Source organism: Atractosteus spatula, chromosome 8 (assembly GCF_055471065.1).
Source record: "Atractosteus spatula isolate fAtrSpa1 chromosome 8, fAtrSpa1.hap1, whole genome shotgun sequence".
NCBI lineage: Eukaryota > Metazoa > Chordata > Actinopteri > Semionotiformes > Lepisosteidae > Atractosteus > Atractosteus spatula.
Window position 1 is genome coordinate 52,974,692 of NC_142713.1, and position 20,440 is coordinate 52,995,131.

Sequence of the window (20,440 nt, forward strand, 5' to 3'; positions counted from 1 at the left end):
TTTATTTCAGGCCCTGGACACCAATCATAAATTATGTGACGCTGCATAAATTAAGACATTTAAAGTAGAAAACTCATTAAAACCTGAACTGAACAGCATGTATTTTCTTATTATTTTATATTTGAAGTTAGTGCAAGAAAAGAGGGCAATTATCTGAAAGCCACTGGGTAAGTTTCCAAAAAAAAAAAGTATATCATACAGCATACAGTATATCAAACACATACAGTATAGGAGCAAAAAGTAAATACAAATGCAAAGAATCTCCTTAGCACAAGCAGTGATTTTAATGTGGGTAGATATAATGTGCAGCACAGAAGATTTATCTGACATTCACTACAGGGAATATAAAGTCATTTACAATTAGATAGTCTGATGCAATCTCTTTATACTGAAGAGACATGCAGCTGTGTTCCCGGTTACATCAATACACAGCCCGATGTGTTGCTGAATTCGTTCCGCATGGTGGTCTATCCTGGACTGGTTACCTCTGTATTTCCCCTATTTGATCTTTCCATACAATTTTTTGAACAAATAACTTCCAAGACCTGGTATTATTAATCCATTTTTAATAAGTGTCTTGTCCAATACAGGGCTGCAGGTCCAGGGAAAAAGGGAAGTGTTAATGAAGGAGATGTATTATGACTCTAGTGTATTTTAATTAGGGCATATCTTTATTATATTAAGGCACAACAGCTATATAACCTCAAAGTGGATTCTGGAATTGGCTGGTATTGAAGGCTTAAAGGATTTAAAAATTACAATTAATCATTTAGTCAGACATTCAGTACTATGTGCAGTTAGCCCCTAATAAGTTCAGAGCATGTGACTGTTCTCTGTAAATATAATCATTCTTCGTCTTATCAAGCACTTACAGCTAAAGGTAAAACAGAAAGTTTAGATAAATAAATCTAAACTTATTCACAGAATGATTTACTCCACTATTAGAAGTGAAAAATCACAATCAAGGTCTGAAAGTGTTGTCTTTCCTCTGAGCTCAAAAAACTTCAGCTAAGTCTTTTATTCTCGGATTTTAAGAATCCATTACAGTGACAAGCCACTCAATATAAAACTGGTTTATTAAAGATCAGAGGGTAAAACTAATTTCAGAAAGCCATTTTCCATAACAAGAACAAGACAGAGGAAGAGAGACCAAATTAAATTATAGGAATCCAATTACATTTACGCTTAATTTAATTGAGGTTCTGAACATGGAGGTTAGATCATTTAAAGCAGTTCTGTATTTTTAACATCTTCAAATACTCCTATGGAGGAAAAGGAACAGTCACCCATTAGGATTGCATAGTCACTAATGTCTCACCATTTTTTGTCAGAATAGTCAATATTCATAATTCTGAGTGTCTTCCACCAGCCACATAAAGGACACTTGTGAATGCCACTGATATTTTCAAATATCAGAGGTGTAACAAGGTACTTCAGACACTGAAGAGACATTACAACCGGCGTGATCTAAATATGCAGGCACAATATCACAGCGAAGCACTTCAGACTATGGGTTGGGCCCTGTCTTTTTGCAGCCGACAACAAGAGTGGGACCCTTCCCATAATTCACAGATTCCTCTTTCACTTCACTGCCTTTTCACCTTTAATTTACATTTTAAGATTGTTTTCGTTTTAGTGTGCGCGCATTTGTTGACTGCGAATGAGGACACGAGTCAGAGTGGATATTCAGCTTGTTGCTCAATTCTATCATTTTTGTTGAGATCTCTCATTTCTTTTAAAGGGATTAAATTACACATGCGCTATTTTCATGGTTATTTTGTTTGGGGGTGGGTAGTCTGAGTTGCTCAGTTTGCTGGTTGTTGCCAGCTGAGAGTGAGCTGTCATCTCAGCTGTGATGACATGTTTGCCATTATCCAATACAATACAATCGTACTTTATTCTCTAATTTCTCAGGAATGTGTTTTGCATCCAAGCATCTATGTTTACACACAGAAAAACCTACAAACAGTATGAATAAACATTACATTTAAAATAAATATATATCAATATGTTTGTATGCTCCTGGGATATGAGACTTTACTTGCGAATGCAATGCAATCCAATCCTTGTTTTTAAATACATATTTTACAAGTAACGAGTGAAAAGCAGCACCTACAATTTGTTACATTAACACTGTTATAATTGGTTTCTATAATAGGTCTCTAAAATTGGTTATGGTTTACTGAAATTTAAAACCAGATTATCAGAGGTCTGAAGCAAATTCACATTAAACAGTATAATCAATGTGATGAGTATGTATAGCTATAAACCTGTCAGAGTTATATTTTTCTTTTCAGCTATTCGTTGATGCATATATCATTTTATATAAAAAGATGTAATTTGGATTTCAGTAGACAGCACAATTCCTCTACCGCCTTTGGTGAAGTCAGACTCCATTTCATGTTTACATTTTTAAACTGTACATTTGTATATGGTTTAAACTTCTAAAGCAAATTCTACTAAAGTTAAAGCCCCTTTTTGAGGGATCATCCCACAATACCTTGAGATTAAATTACATTTTCTTCATTTATCTCCTGTTTGATTTATAGGACAAGCAGACATGACGTAGTACAAATGGCCAAATAAATATTGCTATCCAGTGCTAGATAACTTTCTGTTATGTTATGTTACAATACCAAATGACCTGACTAGAATTAAAGTGTGTCAGTTTTCCAGTTTGACCCTTTTTAGTTTACTGGACCTAGATTTTTGTGTTCTTTTGGATTTTTACAATGGGCACTGCAGTGTTTGCTTTGCCTTTTTTACAGTATTCAAACAGAATATCTTTACAATAGTCCTACATTGATCTAACTGCATTTCTTATTACATTGCACTCTGTGGTTATATGCTAGTACAGAGTACCATTTCTTACAGTTTGAAACTTCTGTCTGATTTCAAAACTGTGTGAACTCCTCATCCAAAAATTCCAGTATGTCTGATACTGTACTTTTACAAGTGTATTGTCTAAATTTTGGTCAGTCGGTCCTTATCATCTATCAAAGCAAACTTGTACTCCTTTACCATCTAATTTCAACGTGGTTCAGATCTGCACATACATTTTAAAATGTTCAAAAGTGTTAGACTGTATTTGGGATCAATACCGTGTTGAAAAACAAACTCTTCACAGATGAGCGGCTTTCTCAATGATATTGCAAGTCGTTGAAGAACAGAATGACATTATTCCATATGCACTGAATCATCATATGTTTTGTCATATGTCCTGTTTGTGCACTGTAAAAAAAAAATCCCCAAACTGAAAACTTCCTTGTTTTGCTGTAGGCATCTCGCAACATTATTACAATCATCTGCTTTTCTGCTCCCATGCCTTCTGAACTGCTTTATCTGGGAACTCAGGAGTTCAAATAATGTCATCTCCATTCTTTATGATTTAATGACCTAGTATCTTTGGCAATGTACTAATTTAAGCAACGTTTTTTAACTGTAACATACAGTTCCAGCACATACACATTAAAATGTTAAGACATAATTGCTGTACTGCATACTGTATAACCTTTTTGTTTTGTTTTAGTTGTTTTCCTCTTTCTGTCTTGGAAAAGGTCTCCCATATTTTCATTTGTATTGATATTGTTCTGTATCAGTTGCTTGTAGTTTTCACTTTATGTTGAAAAACATTAATTTACTTAACGTTTTCCTCCAAGGAGGCTTTGCCTTATGAAAGTCAATTATGGATCTGATTATCATATTTTATTGCATTCTTTCCAGCCATGGGTAACTCATTTACCAAACAGTTTGTCTCTAATGTCTTTCAGTCTCTCCCTTTATAAGAACCAAAAGCTGATTACTGAGCTTTCAGCTGCTGGCCTTGCCGGATTGTCAGGGCAGATAGACATGAATCTCCTGTCTCAGCCCTGGTAGGTACTTATAGCCTTCTATTTGAGCCAGTAGAGATATAAAACATAATAGTGACATGGCACAATAAGCTTTTACATAAGTAAATTTATGTTCAATTCATCTAAATTAGCAGGATTTCAATCAAATTTATTTGTGTAGCCATAATTTTGAAAGCCAGTCCATGAAAATAAATCAGCTCTTATTCTGCAGTTTGAAAGATGTTAACCCAATTCTTTCCTTTATGAATAATCAAATCTGCCTCAGAAAATGATATAGGATGCAAACATTCGGAAAGCCATTACAGCAAAATTAATTAAAAAAATATATTAACCACCCTGGAGGACATAGGCGATGTACAGATCATCCTCCTTGCTTATAGCAACTCTAATGACTAACACCGAATGACTAATGCATGCACTTTCATTGCTGTGTTCAATGTATTACTGCAGTTTAAGAGATTAAATTTGATGAATGACAAAATAAAGTATCCCAAGACATATTTGGCCATTCTAGTATATATCTAAAGACATTAGGTGACCTCTTTCATAACAACAGCATAACACTGAAATGCTGACCACCAACATAAAGTAATGTGGTACTCATATACATTCACCAAAACATTTCTTCTATTGGTAATTTTCTTTAGTATATTGCTTAAGCTGTGTAATTACAAACAATTACCAATTAAATCCATTTGTCAAAGTGACAACAGGAGCGCCTGATACTAAGTCTTTTTCGAAAGCTAGAAATAGATTTATACACAGATTTATACACAGAAGACTTCAATAATTTACATCACTTACCGCAAACTCATGTTTCCACCCATGTTCCATTTGGAAATTTTCTGCTGATGTTGCTAGGGTCTGAAAAAGAAAAATATATTGTACCAATTATTTTGTATTTTATAATCAGAGTTTAGATGTCAGCCTTTAAACTCAAGAAAATATTTGGCCAGTGCCTCAGATAATTAAAATTCTGTACTTTCAAGTTGAGGATAACAATACTATCTAACAATACAGAAGGAAAAATCACAGCACAGCTCAAAAAATCTAGCTTCTCTAAATAAAAATACTCTGCTGCACACACCTATTACAGATACTGTCAATGCAGTAAAGACAAATCATCAATTACGTGTAAAATAAATCAATCTGTTCATATTATTTTTTAAGAAAACTTAGTGTTGACTGGAATCAGGTGAATCACCAGAATTTATTTGCCAACAATACCCCTAATCTTTATAGTAACAATTATAGAAAATTAAAATCTGTTTCATCTACCAATACAGTATATCTATCACTATATTGCCTTCAGCAAAATAAGTTACGTTTTGCTTTATATTCCTTCTGGATCCCCAAATGTTGTGCATTGTGATTTGGGATATAAACTGAATTACAATCCAGAACCCAAACCCATCCACTGTTAAAATTAATTTCTGTTTTAACAGAACAAGAAAAAAAAACATTCTTTCTAACATAAAAACTATAAGCTGTGGTTGTGTAAATGAAGTCTACTGTACATCTTATGACCTTGACTAAGTAGATCTATTTGTCCTTAATTTGCAATATGGCTATGTAAGAGGTACTACGCTTTTAGAATGTGTCATCTAAAACTAATCCTACTGAGAGTAAAATTAGGGCAGAGCAGTGCGATGTGGCATTGAAAATGTATTCAACTCAGATATTAATTTTTGTAGGTTTCCCAAAAGATTTGCATAAATGACTTTGATAATAGGCATGTAATCGAAAATATCTTTCTTTTAATCTCTCCTGATTAAGAAAATGTCTATTATATAAATTTCCCTTAGGAAATACAAGGTCTGATTTTTCAAGTCCTCCCTGGAAATGAGCTACTACAACACATGAGCAAAATAAAACCGTCTGTTGATCTGAAGCACTCAGCAAGACACTTCTGAAATAATTATTTCAAAGGCTCAAATAATAGAAATGCTGAGAATGTATTGGTTAAAAACTTCAGAAAACACCCATCCAATTTCTAACCACCTTCTGCAATACAGGGTCTTTGGAGCCAGAACCTATCCCAGCAAGCAATACGCACAAGCAAGGTATAACCTCGACAGGACGTCAGTCCATCACAAGGTTCACGCTGACACGAACATACACACTCTCACACCAGGGGCAATTTTCCTAGAAGCAAATCAATCCCCCAGTATGTCTTTGGACTGTGGCAGGAAATCAGAGCACCTGGAGGAAACCCATGTCAAAACTGGGAGTACATACAGACTCCACGCAGACAACATAAGATAAGATCACTATTAGCCATATACAATTTCTTGCATTAGGAATTTGTCTTTTCACGTACCCCAGCTTGCTCTCCATGTGACACACAGGCACACAGACAGGGAGAGAGAAGCTTGGGGTCAGAGCGCAGGGTCTGCCATTTATATGGAGCCCTTGGAGCAGCTGGGGTTAAGGGCCTTCCTCTGCCGGCCACTGAGATTCGAACCGGCAACCTTCCAGCCAAAGGCGCAGATCCTTAGCCACAGAGCCACCGCTCCGCCCCCTAAGGTCAAGCACATTGGTTTTTTTCCCCTTCTTTTGTTGTTCTGGGGTTGAGAACGTGAGTGAGGAGTTTTATGATGTTCTAATTTTTTATTCTTGCTCTTTTTGTTATGGGGGATGGGAGCTGGAGGGATACGAACCGGCAACCTTCCAGCCACAGGTGCAGATCCTTAGCCACAGGGCCACCGCTCCACCCCCTTAGAATTCCAAGAACTGAACCCAGGGCCAAAGCGCTGTGAGACAGCAACGTTAACCCCTGCTCCACTGTGCCACCCTTTCATAAATCATTTATTCATTTATTTGAACAGAGTTTTTTACTAAACCATAGCCTGTCTATGCCATACTATCTAACATGTTTTGCAATAATTTAATTTTGTGTTCTTAATGTACTGTACATCACCATTCCATTCCAATTTCTTGCAATTTGCTTAATCATTTTTTGCATACATGTACAGTAAGTGAGTTTTATTCTTTTGTTAAGAAAAAGTGGGTGTCAGTGGACCCATGGATTCACCTTCTATTCAAATGTAAATGATAAGACAACATTCACTGTTATTCTTTTGGAAAGGACAGCTTGAAAGCCAGTAGAGAAAGGTTGATCTGATAGTGAAAAGATCACCTCCCTGATTGTCATACCTGTTTTATAGTACAGACTCCTCTTATTTCTGTCAACTATTCTTCAGCTTGGAGTGGCAGGTTCAATGTTATATGTCAGTGATCTGTTATCCAATATTCGCATATTTCTAGACATCACTGTATATATCCCTATTAGACTCGCACCCCTGAAGGTATTCAAGCGAGATGAGCAATAACAGCAGTCTGTGTATACTGTATGTGTTTTTTTATGGGGAGTGAAACGAAATAAACATACAGTACTTAATAATCAAACATTCACAATGACCCTCGATATTGCCAATGCCCTAGATTCAAAGAGTCGTGTTTAGTTTTAAACCAGGGGAGGACAATTCTGGTCCTGGAGGTCTTGTGTGAGTCTACAGGTTTTCATTCCACCTCAGTTTTGTTTAACTGGGCCAATGTAGCAGCTTCTTCCAGCTCTTGCTGGTACTGTTGCTTGTACTGTTCATGTTGAAATCTGTAAGGCAGCTACTATATATAATATTTTTCACTTGTATACCAGATAAGATCATAGCTGTGCTGCTTTGTCGATACTCTAAGGTCATGTGGTTTAAATGTGTTTTAAAAAAAGGAAAGTCATGAAAATAGGCCAAATTTAAAATAAAACATGCTTGTTAGTAAAAACAGTTTATTTTACAGTTCATCGGATGCTTTGATTATACCATAAATTCCCTTGGATGAAAACATCAGTAAAATAGCAGAAAAGATGACTGAAAATCTATGGTGTAACAAAAGCATTGTGTGTTACAGACTTCACTACCATTGCTGTCAGTCAGTTAATACAATCAATTGAATTCACTTGCTTCCTCAGTGTACTTCAAATCTTTTGATGGTGGGAGCAGTATTTGAAAATTATATTTTGGTGTAAACTAAACTATATGTATTTTTGGCTTAAAAGAACACAAGGCTGACGCTGTACTTGCCAAAATGGAAAAATGAAAACTGAATGAAAGTACAACAGCAGAAGAGGGTTATTTTTAGTCAAAAATAATGAATATATTTAAGTTATGATATCACTAAAACATCTAAAGCCATTATGAGCTTAGTTTAATGAGCAATAACAATAATACACAACTAAAATGTTTTTGTTTCTAAAATGTAATCATTTAATGTGCATTAATTGTTTATTTGACTATTTTGCTATTTCACGAGGAATAATGATAGCAAAACAGACAATGAATTATATTATGTTTATTTAAAAGGTTAGGCAGAAAGAGATTTGGCTTAACCTACTTGGCTGAGGGCAAGCCCCCCGGCAGTAGAGCAAGGAGGCTGGGACCCCCCGCAGAGTATAATTAACCAAGCAGCAGCTGCAGAGGTGGAGAAGAGATGGAGGAGAGATGCAAAGGAAAATGAATGTGAGGAGGAGAGAGGATTATGGTGGTTTTTATAGCGTTTTTGGAAGTGATGTTACAGAGGATGACAAGTAAGAGCAGCAAAGATGAAGGGGAATTTGGTTGCCTCGTTCCTCTCACAACCTTCATACAAACTCCATTTGCAGTTATTTTTTTTATACATTTCTTACAATTTACAAACAAAACAGATCCCTAAGAGGAGGCTCGATTTGTTTTCTTATTTATTACTTTCAAAAGCAAAAAGGTGATGGTCGCAGAGCTTTGTCTACAGAGCCAAAACAACAGTGGTAAACCAACAACCCATTAGACCACTCAGACAGAAATCAACATACCATATCTACACCAGGAGTTAAATAAAAATGTAGCATTGGTCACGGTTCGAAAAAAGAAGTCAAAAGAAACATTGTTTTTGATTGCATGGACAGTGCCCTACAAACGTATTTGGACAACAAAGTCAAAAATTATTTCTGCTTTACGGTCAAGCAATTTGTATGTGTCATCAAAGCAGTACCATGAATGAAGTACAATACAAATGTACTTTCTGCTTTGGGAGTAATTCCACTACAGATTTGATCATATTGGAACAAAAACATATTTTGTGTTCTACACACTGATTTCAATTGACCAAAAGTAATGGAACATTTTCCACCAGTCCAACCACCCATCCATTTTCTAACCACTTGATTCAACACACGGTGGTGGGAGGGGACACTTTCACTTTAAGTAAATTTCAGAATGTAAAAGTCAGAATTTGGTATCATATTCCCATGAGGCGATAACTACATGAAGTCCGCGATCCACCAAGCTCATCACAATTTGAGGTGGACTTAATCATTTTGAGTTCTTCCCTTTTCTTGGGGAGTCCTGACTTCAGTGTTTTTCAGAATGCAAAACACATGCTCAATTGGATTTAAATCTGGAGATGGACTTGGCCAGCCTCATCTTTTCCATTTTTTTTCTCCTGATGATTGTTGTTGGCTATGGCAATGCTGTATGATAAGGCTCTACCCAAAACTTATGCAAGCATTTTATTTTCCTCAGCAAAGTTCTTAAGCAAATATCCATAAGCATGTTCCTGTACAGTATATTTCAGAATTCATTCTACTGCTATCATTAGTTGCATCATCAATATAAATGTGTGAGCCAGTAACAGATGTGACCATGCATGCCCAAACCATAATAATACCTCCACCATGCTTCACAGATGAGGATGTGTTCTTTGGAGAATACAAAGCTTTCAAAGTTTCAGCTTCAAAATAGCCTGTTGTTCTTTAAAAGAAAGTTCATTGGTTTTCATTTTGACTTTTCACGAAGGACTAAAAAACTAAAGTCAAAGCAAGACAAGCAGACCCTTGTTAGAATGTTCATAGCTCTTTTACAAGTGCTTAATTACCTAACAACAAACACCTACTGTAATAACAAGGGACACCTGTCAGCCACTTGTGCCAAAATGTTTGCTTCTTCAAAATAATGAGGCTCAGCTCTATTACTATCTTTATTTGACCCAGAAGGATAGAACTGAATTTGCTATTAAAATAAACTTGGAAGAGAACTTACTGTATGAGTCACATTTTTGAAAGTAAAATGCTTATTGGGTTTCATAATGAAGATTGCAATTTAGCCTTCACTGTCCCAATACTGTTTGAGGGCACTGTACCAATCCCTATTCTACAAAAAATGCTAAGTAAGCTGTGAACCTAAATAAAGTGAATTTGTATATATTTAAGTGTTCTTGAATCTGAAAAAATAAAGGAATTATACATACTATACACAAATGTTATAAAGTTACCCTTATTATAATTACCTGAAGCATGACATTGGAGGTGCAAAACAGAAAATAGGCTAAACAGAAGTACAGTATGCAGTATGTACTTGAAATACACACACTAAATATTAGGAAATATTAACCGCATAAATCTAAGGATTATTCAAAGAGAATATTACTTCAAAGGGAAGTGTACTATTTGAAAGACAGCATAACATTTTACACCTTAATGCTTTATTGATTGGAAATGAGAAGCAAACAAAACCTTTGACTTAAACTGAAGCAGAATGGAGCAGGATTGTGCTGCCTTCCGGGCAGAAAACAGAGCATACAGCTGACAGCTAGCCAGGTACGGATTGACATAACCTGACCAAAAAAAAACAAATTAAGTGTTTAACAAAATGCATGGGTGAAAGCCTGGCTTGATTAGGCCACTGATGCAGCTCAAAGAAAGACTCTCTGGGCTGATCATCTCAGTGAAACATTACAGTGCGTGTCTGCCTGCTGCCTGTTCTGTCTCATCAGCAGCTAGACGTGGTGTGAATGATCAGGGTCCAGCTGTATTTTTAGACGTTGACGTGAGAGTCGAATGACCCCACAGCAGCTGCTGGTGACAGCAGACTGCTGAGAGTTGCACCTGGGGTCTCGGGTCTCCAAGGTCTCATCACACCATTCTAGGCAATTCCCAGCCTATGCCCCCAGGTCTGCGGTGCCTCTTCTGCCTTCGCTGTGAGACGCTAAAAATAAGAAAGCTTCCAGCTGCTCAGACTATCTTAGCAAAAAGATTCCTATCGTGAAAGCGTATCATTTGTCAATGAAGACTTGAATTTCCCTTGTTCTTAAACCAGCTGATTGAATGTTACATCAGATGTCTTGGATTATTTGTTAACCAGAAGTGGATGAAGACACCTCTGGCCAGGCATTTTAAGGCTGCAAAAAGAAGCCTGAATTCAACTCGTCAGAAATTCAGGCGAATATGTAATTTGTTTGGAGCTTACAAAGGGAGGAAGGCAAGCCCCCATTCTCCACTAATCATGTCTTTCTACATTGCTATAAATACTGTGTACGTCAGGCCTTTTTCCCTCTGATCACTTCTCAGCAAGTTTCCCGCATCCCCACTAAACCCCCTGTGCTGTAGTCTCTGGGTTCACCTTACTTAGGGCTGGGGAGATTGCGTAAACATCTTGCTTGGATAACCAAGTGTCACCTTTGACCAACTGGGTTGATGCAAAAGATATTCAAAAAAGCATTAATTTAATACGGGGTTTGCCTGATAGTCCTGAAATGTATTTAAACATATCTGTGTATGTTTTTCTTGTAAGTTATTTCATGGTAACTTATTTCACTTACCATTCCAGTTGGTCCTTCCATAGCCCAAAGGTGTATTATAATCTTTAAAATCTCAATGTAATTCTCTAGGCAAAACATTGCTTTTCCACGAAAACTCCAGCCTTCCAAAAGATCCAAGCCTACAGCAGAACAAACAGGCCTATCCTTTTCTACAAAACAACAGCAGAAGTGCTTCCTTTGACCTGTACAAACAAACATGATTTTGTAATAGTAAGGATTTCAACAATTTCAGAGGAACTAAAGAAGAAAAAGTTGAAGACTAACATGATAGCTGTTACAGCAGACCACAATATTAAGTGTAAGTTTTACAACACAGTTCAAATAGTGAAAAACACTTAATATGGAGAATCAATCATTTTGTTACTGGAAAGGCACAGGAATGTTGCTTAATGATTTTCAATTAACTGATTAGACCTAATTGATGTAGTGTTCACAAAGCACTTACTCTGCATTTTCTACAGTCATGGTAGAAGACTTGGAGTAAGTTTAATGATCCCTTTGGGACTGTGTGACAAAGTGCATATAATCTTATTACAGGTTTCAAGAGTCAGAAATGGACAATTTTAGATACATAAAACTCTGGCAATAAATTTAAATTTCTGTATTGGAGGTACAACTTTTAGTAGGCTCTGCTGACCATCCCAATGAGTTTACATATTCAGAGATTTCTGCAATTTAATGGTAATTTAATTTAGAGTAATCACAAGCTCTAATTACAATTTCCAGCACTAAAGTTACACGGTTATCAGGAGTACAGCAGTGTAAGGGGAAACAACTGATAACTCAGGAATTCCAAGTAATTTTGACACCACATGTCCATGCAATGTAGCCTTACAAAGCTGGTAAAAGCTAACTAAATTAGTTGCATTGTAGTTGTTGGATTTCAGGAGCCAAAAAAGATTCAACCTTCTTACAATAAAGCTCTGTGATATTACAATGTAATTATTGATTCCGTGGTCTTAACATACAGTACATGCCCTAAAGGACTTAGTTAATGACTTAGAAGCTGACTGACTGAACTAATCTCCCATTTGCAAAATCACTGAAACATACAGTAAGAGAGACCTAAAAATGCAAGCACAGTCTTTGATCTGTAATCTACACCATAGGAGCAAACAAAGTGACTGCAATATCACTGTGATAGAAACAGCAATCACCAGTATAAAAAGTGCAACTCCCCAAGGACCAGGGATACCATACATTTATTTGATCATGTAAAGAAACAAAATCTGTTTTCTTTGAGTCCAGGTATCTCAAAGGGCTTGTCACTTGGTAGAAGGCCAGAGTGGAGCTTAAGAACAAGTCTAAATGATGTATCACGCCTAAATATGCTATTTATCAAACTCCATTTTCTGCATGAATAGAGACAAAAAAATCTGGTTTAGGGTTTGAACCTTTCTTTTTTTCAATTTTTCTTTCTTCCTTGTATGCTGTATCAGATAATTATCAATAAAATGACATACAGTAGACACGTTTATTTGAGTAAACATAATCTATAATTACAGCAATTCTTTTAGAGATTCAGCCATTTGTATTGCCACAGGTTGCAATTTGACTATTTAAAATACATTTCTTAAGACAATTCATATTTAATCTCCTATGGTATATCATTATATTTGACTGTCCAATATAATTTATGCCCAGAAACAAAGTCTGCTTAATATGTGTTAAAGGAATATTCTGTGTTGCCATAACAACCTCTCGTGTTTTGCCTCATTAAAAGTAGGTAGTTATTAAAAACCCTTCCTCTTTCTGTCAAAGAGATAGGATCCTCTATTATACAATGGAAGAACAAGCAGAGCTATGTGACTTTCTCACTTTCCCTGTCAGCTCTGATAGCATAAAGGAAGACACTTACTTCTTTTTTTTAAAAAAAAGGCCAGACATGCTTTTAAAAAGCTAATTAAGGTGCACTGTCACAAGGCAAAAGATAGGTATGTTTTCAGTGCAAATTAGGTCTTACCAGGATGTGCTGATTTCATTCTTTAAATTCAGCCTAATTATGTATTATTAATAAGAAGAAAATATTATATAACCATTGCCAACAGCTGAAAAATGCTAAGTTAGTGCAACATATAGAGATATCACATCAGATAAAAACAAAATCAAATTAAAATTACATCTAATAGGGTTTATCGTGCACAGTTTCACTTTGTTTTATTAAATTTCACTCTACAGTATGCATACCTTATACAAAATTCTTTTGTAGGCAAAACTATTTTTAAAAGATATGCATGACTGCACTAACATTGAGCTGCTTATACAGTCTCCAATTACTTTTCCTAGTTGTGCCACCCCGTGTGGAACAGCCAGCTGTCACTCCAAACTGATAACTGCTCCAACCCAGCTACGGCCTGGGATGGATGATGGCAACACAAATGTAATCTGAGACGAGTCCACTGCCACTCGTCATCCTAAAATGAATCGTGGGATGGAAACAACGGGGCTCCTGTGCCAGTCTTGGGAGGCACACAGATAGAGCCCAGCTGCGCAGGAGTCTGGCCACACACAGGAAAGACTGCTGTCGCGACTGGCTAATGTCATAACCTGTATTGTGTCCAGGCTATGGAACTTCATCTGCTCATTCATTGACAGCATGTTGCACTAATGTACTTTTTGGACACTGCATTAATATACTGTTTATACTGTTGTATTTTCAATCTGTATATACCTATGCGCATTTTGCACATATTTTATTGTTTTACAGTGCCTATTAGCATATTTTGCACACACCTAACTCAATTTTATTTTGTATTACTGTACTTAATTTAATTTTTAGTCTATTCTGATGTCTGTTTTTGCTTGTCTTGGGCTGGGCTGCTGTAACACCTCAATTTCCCTTCAGGATCAACAAAGTCTCATCTATCTATATAAACAAAACTGCAAGCAGGGGTGCTTTCTGGGGCAGACACACCTTAATCCCCTAACATCTGTTTAAACTGAGTTACTGTACCTTCAGATCGACCTCCAGATTCTTCAAATGCTGCATGTAATTTACCAACATTTGAAAACAGAAGTTTTTTGTGTCTCCCACGTTAGCAATGTTTTTATTTTCTTCTAGTTTTTTTTTAAATGCACTGATATTCGTTATCCCAATTGTTAATATGATAATATGTAGAGTAGCTCGATTACTTCAGTGGGAAATGAAGAATTGTGAGGAGTGAGAATTGTTGAAAGCAAGGGCAAGCTCACTGAATCACTGGATCACAAAATTAAAGGTGAACAAACAGAGATTTACAGGACACTTAAAAAATGAACTGTCATGGAAAACAATGATTCCTAATTATACTTACACCTGTGGAGGGGCCAGTGGAAGCATAAATTAATAGGGAAAATCATTTGGGTACGGCTTTGCACATTCTTTCTAAGCTACTTTATTAAACCATCTTTGACATGAATTTCTGCCAAATGCATATGTTTTCCGGTCAATTTTATTATTTCAGCAAAAACACAAAAGCTCATAATTATGTAGACCTTCAGTACTAGATGAAGATGTATCAGGAAGCTGTACAGGAATTATTCATCATCCACAAATCAAAAATTATACACACTGTTTCTTAATTATTTCAGCAATTACCATACATGACAACTTAACAAATGTGTTTTTCTGAGAAAATACATATTGAGACATTAATCTTATCTTGGTCTTAATGTACTGTTTCATACTGAAGGAGCATTCTCAACAAGCTATTTTTGTCCTTAGGTTTTACGGATGGAATATGCTCAGAGGTAAGATAAAAAATATTCTAGTACAGACAAATGTAAATGTTCCTTTATTAAAACTTAAATGTATTGAAGAAGATCAAAGAATTTTATGGATCTGAAAATTAAAAAAAATGAAAAAAGAGCCAATTGACAACATTTAGGCTTCTTACTTCAACGAAACACTAGAAAATAGATTAGATTCAGAACTGTAATTAATTCCCCTATCACCCCAGGTCTATGCAAAACGAACAGGTGTAAATTAAAAATATTGAAGGAGATATTTTGCAAATGGAAAAACTGTCATCCTACCCTGTTCATTGAATTAAAGCTGTCATAAATTCAGTTTACTGATCCTCTTCTACTTAGTCCAGCACCTCATACATTATTTATCAAACACAAATGTCGAGGCAGTGATTAAGATGTTTTCAACCTTGCGTGAGGCCAATTCATCATAATATTCCATGCAAATTAAAAAAATGGAAAAAGGGAAAGGTATATATATGCACATGCATTCTTTGTATTTTGAGACTACTTCATCTGACAGTGCAGCATGTTAAAATGGAAATGCAGAAATAGTATGAAAGTTGGCTTTCATTCTATTCAAATTTTTCTCTGGTTCATAACACAACAAGTCTTATTTCCATATTATGTAAAGGATAAAAAAATATAATAGTTTTGCAATGTATTTAAACACAGTATATATACCGTATATACACTTTTAGGCATATTTTCTATATTTTAATATATGTCAGAGTAATCACAATAATGTTTCTCCATCAACTGTCAAAAAATCTGATTTCAATTCACAAGCCATAAAGGCAGTATTTGACGATACTAAAACATTCGTGTTAAACATGCATTACTGTGTGTAAAAGTTATAGGCATCTTAGATACAATCAACTGTACAATGTGTGTTATGAGCATCAACATTCAAAGCTACAATAGTGATTCATAGTATTACAGTATAACATATTTGGTTATTAATGAAACATGCGATTTTTTATTCAAATTCCTCAGAATCCTAAAAAACCTTGATCACAATAACTTATACAAGACCAGCCAATATGGTGTATTGCTGTAGCTAAACCATCACATTTACCCATAAAATCTATCTGGTCCATAGTTAGTAGTTCCTCATCATTAAGAATATTTATACATCTAGACATCTGCAAAGCTAACAGACTCTTTGTGATACAAAATATGAATCTATGAGGAATCACTATTAGCTAATAATCAAAAGGTCTACAATTTCAAATTAAAATTGCCATAGAAAAATGTGCTTCTGCATAAAGAAGGAAAATATTGAGTAAATAAAGTGCAATCACAATACAATATTTAAGACTTGCACAATAGTGCTGATAAGTTATTTCCATTATGGAAGATTGCGGTACTTTTAAGCACGATGTATAAAAAAAATATGTAAAAAATCATATTTACATAACAAATGATGTGCTTCAATTCTATGCACAGATTTATTAGTTTACTTATGAGGTTCATGCTACAAGAAGGTAAAATAGTTTACACTACTTTAAGAAGTTTCCTGTAGTAAAAGCATTTCACCATTTACAGTTTGTTACAGAGGTAGTAGCTTTCACTTTAGTTTTGTGTAATACCTCCTTATAACAAAGGTATTAAAATATGTTTTCTTGTGGCTGTGAAAGTTCAGTACAGTAAGCATTGCAGGTAGCCTAATCACTACAGTTTATACTTAAAAGAATCATATTACTGACCATCTTATCTATCCGGAGGGTGACATTTTTTCTTACCGAAACAGATCTTAAATTTTTCCTTTGAATTAGCAGTTTTGACAGCAAGAAGCCCATTCTCGAGAGATGCTGAAAAGCTGTTTGATTCTCCTGCAAGGTGAAGGACCAACCAAACAAGAAACCTCAAAGGATGACACCGAGGAAAGACTATAATTGAGTCATCACTGTCTTAAACACCTGCTGCAGAAGGTCTTCTGAATTCCCTTAGAACTAAGGGCAGTAAAGGCTACCATTTCTGTGTTTCTACTGAATATGACATTCTTTTTCCAGACTGCTTATCTTATCAATGACAGAACTAAAACAATAAGAGCTGCATTGTTACCATTACCAATTATATACTACATTTTGTTTTTCATCATGAGTTTCAAAATGACTAAAATAATCCTTCTTCATATTACCTACAGTATCACCATGCTTCAAAAATTGTGAGATTCATTAATTTGTACAGTCATTAAAACATTTATTAAAACAAAATGCTAAAATGAAAATGTTTTTTTGCTGTCTCGATACTGGCTGGTTATCTATTATGCTTTCATATCCCAGGGGGTTTGAGATCGGCAGAAAGAGTAAACCCATCACTGAATTTCAAGAAGCAGGTTTTTCACTAGAATATTCCAAGTAATGGAGAAGCAATCCAATTACTCTTCACTCATTACATCACCGTCCTTTGTCTGGAAAGACGAGGGGCTGTGAGGTGGGATTAAATCACTGCTTTTGGCAGGGACCCAAGAAGAAGATTAAATACGTTCTGGTACATGAATCTGTTCACCGCATAAAACATCTTGGAAGAATCAGCAACTGCATTACCGTAAAACCAGCATCTACAATGAAAATTTATTAGCAGATTTGTTACAGCTATGGTACATAGGATTAACATTAAAAAAAAAACAGTTTTAAAGATAGATTTATGGATGAAAAAAATCAAGCCCTCTTCTGAGGGCTTTTGCGTTTTCTTTGTAAATGCATTAATTTTTTGACAGGTGTGTCTGTGTTTCCGTGCATTATTATCAGTAAGGCAGAACAGGACAACCAATAGCACACAAACTACCCCTCTGTTATCTGGAAGTCTATCCTGGAAGCACAGTGTGCAGAACTGGATGGTTCACCCACAGTGCACATACACACACACACAGGCAATATTTTGTGGAACCAATTAAGGTGGGAGATACCAAAGCACTTGGAAAAAGCCCCTTGTGAACAAGGGCGAGAATATGTAGTCGTCACAGCAGTTCGTGAGTGAACAGCAGGGAAGGGGCAGTTCTACCAACCAACATACCTCTGGGTTAAACCACACTGGCAAACTAAATTGGAATAAGTTAAATAATCATATTCTATATCATTCAAATCTGCTTACACTTAACATAATAATCCTTTTCCCATTAGCTTGCTGCTTTTATAAAATCAGTGTAGTATTATCCAAAAGTAAAGCACTTGTGTTAAACCACTTCATGTTTAAGCATTATGAAGCTAAACTAGTCTAAATTACACAATATAATACTACCAATATGGATTGAATAAAGCACTGCTTCAGTCTGTCATTAACCAGCCCCAAGAGAACCGCCTTCTAAAGCTAGAACTCTTATTCATACTTTAACAAAAATAGCACAAAATCAGACGTCACATACTCTGTTTTGGAAAAAAAACATACTTACTGTAAATATAACCCAGATCCCCACTTTACTGAAAGCAAACAGACACTGAACTGTAAAGAGATCTCCAGAATATTGTTGAAATGCCGTGTAAAACAACTGTGAAATACTGTAGTATATTATGTTGAGGACAAACATGCTATTAATATATGTACTTTTAATTGCCTCTGAATACTAGTTAAGCTATGTACACCAAGTATTGCTAACAAAAGGACCACTTAAATACTAAGCTAATTAACTGCACTATACATTATCTACTTATATTTTTGTATAATATACAATTAAATACAACCTGTTATTTTCTTTCTTGCACATTAGTAAAAGATCAAGATTAATGTGCTTGTACACTAACAGCTAAATTACCAATAATAACACACATTTTTTAGATATATTTCAAAGTGTAAATTGGGTGTGTAGCAGTGTCTCCATAGATTTAATAGCAACCTGCTGCTGCATTTATATCCTAGTTTAGAATTTTCCCCAATACAGCTGCCTGTATGGTGTCAACTATTTCACACTGACCTGGTAGTCCAGCACTCTTGGTGTGCTACTGTGCATTCATTAAATGTTTCTCTCCTGGGAGCAGGCAGCAATATCATTTGAAATGGGAAAGTCAGAGGGTCAGCTTTAGCTCTTGTAGTCTAATCAGTGGTCTGACAGGAGTGGAAGAGTTCTCTGTTCACCAGCTTTCAATCACATCTCAACATCTCCTGGGTCAAAGCAGGCCTTCATATTAGTTGCTGTAAAAGCACGGCAAACTCGAGATAATCCATCCATCCTTTATCAGAAAGCTGCTTATTCCTGGTAAAGGTTGATGCAAACCAGAGCATAGGATGTAAGGGGGTGGGTGACTAAACCCTAGACAGCACAACTGAAACTAACAATGTAGAGACAATCCACATAAGATTAAAGGAAAGTATCAAACACTGTAGGTCTTTCACTCATCTTGATTGCATTTGAAGTGCACTTTTCCTTGTTTACAGTATGTTCCTAGGTAGGGTGAATGGTTCCCTCTCATTTGTAACCTTTCCTTTCGATTCGTCCCAGATCATTGCTTATTTTTTCCCCGTTCCTCTTTCCTGCACGCACATACAATTTCATTGGTTTAACGTGCCTCTTAAGACTCATGTGCAGGTCTTTTGTTTCGGTTCAGGTGGGGAACCATGTTCGCATGCTAGCATGGAAGAAGCAGAAGGTAATCATGGTGAAAGATGAAGTACTGTAGAAAGGAGTGAAGCCCAAAGAAGAACGACCGAAACATTGTACTTTTCTTCTTTCTTTCTAACTTTCTTTCACCTCCGCCTGCGTTGTTTCATTTACCTTAATAAGGGAGCAAAATAAATGTGTTTGGAACAAATACTGTACATTTAAAACCAGCCCTATACACTTAAGAAGCAAAGTAATTTTTTTCCTCAACTTTGGAAAGTTAAAAGATGGCAACCTATATTTTATATGGGATGGGAATAATGGATCACGTCATTTTGTAGATCACTGGACTTCATCAAGTCAGAATGTTATACAGAAATTCTTAAACTAGAAGCTCTGTACTCTATACTGGACAGCAAGGAGGCTTTTTCTCCCTGTTTTTCAGTGTGCAATTAACTTCTATTTGCCCATTTGCAACTCAAATGCTGACACAGCTCCTTACTTGAACTTTATACTTACTTGAACTTTACTTAACAAGTAAATTCTTGTTTAATATATTTGGCAGGTAATCATGATCTAGAGATGTCTATCAAATACAACGTTACAATATTTCAGTCAAGTAAACATATCTTCTAATAGACAAGGATATTCATTTGTCTATGCAATGTTAACATAAAACAAATGAACAATATTTATA

The 20,440-nt window shown here is 35.7% G+C and overlaps 1 protein-coding gene across 7 annotated transcripts in view; it reads right to left on the reverse strand.

The window, feature by feature from the left end:
- cacna2d1 (calcium voltage-gated channel auxiliary subunit alpha2delta 1) overlaps nt 1-20,440 on the reverse strand; it is a 244,803-nt gene that overhangs the window by 134,993 nt on the left and 89,370 nt on the right. For 5 of the 7 annotated variants that reach the window (XM_088923201.1, XM_088923200.1, XM_088923199.1 and 2 more), the window contains exon 4: nt 4,656-4,715. In XM_088923201.1, the coding sequence (XP_088779327.1) occupies nt 4,656-4,715 (60 nt within the window). Of the gene's footprint in view, nt 1-4,655; nt 4,716-8,240; nt 8,318-11,477; nt 11,552-20,440 lie in introns of those variants that run through there. The other 2 variants (XM_088923204.1, XM_088923203.1) reach the window with 2 other exon arrangements.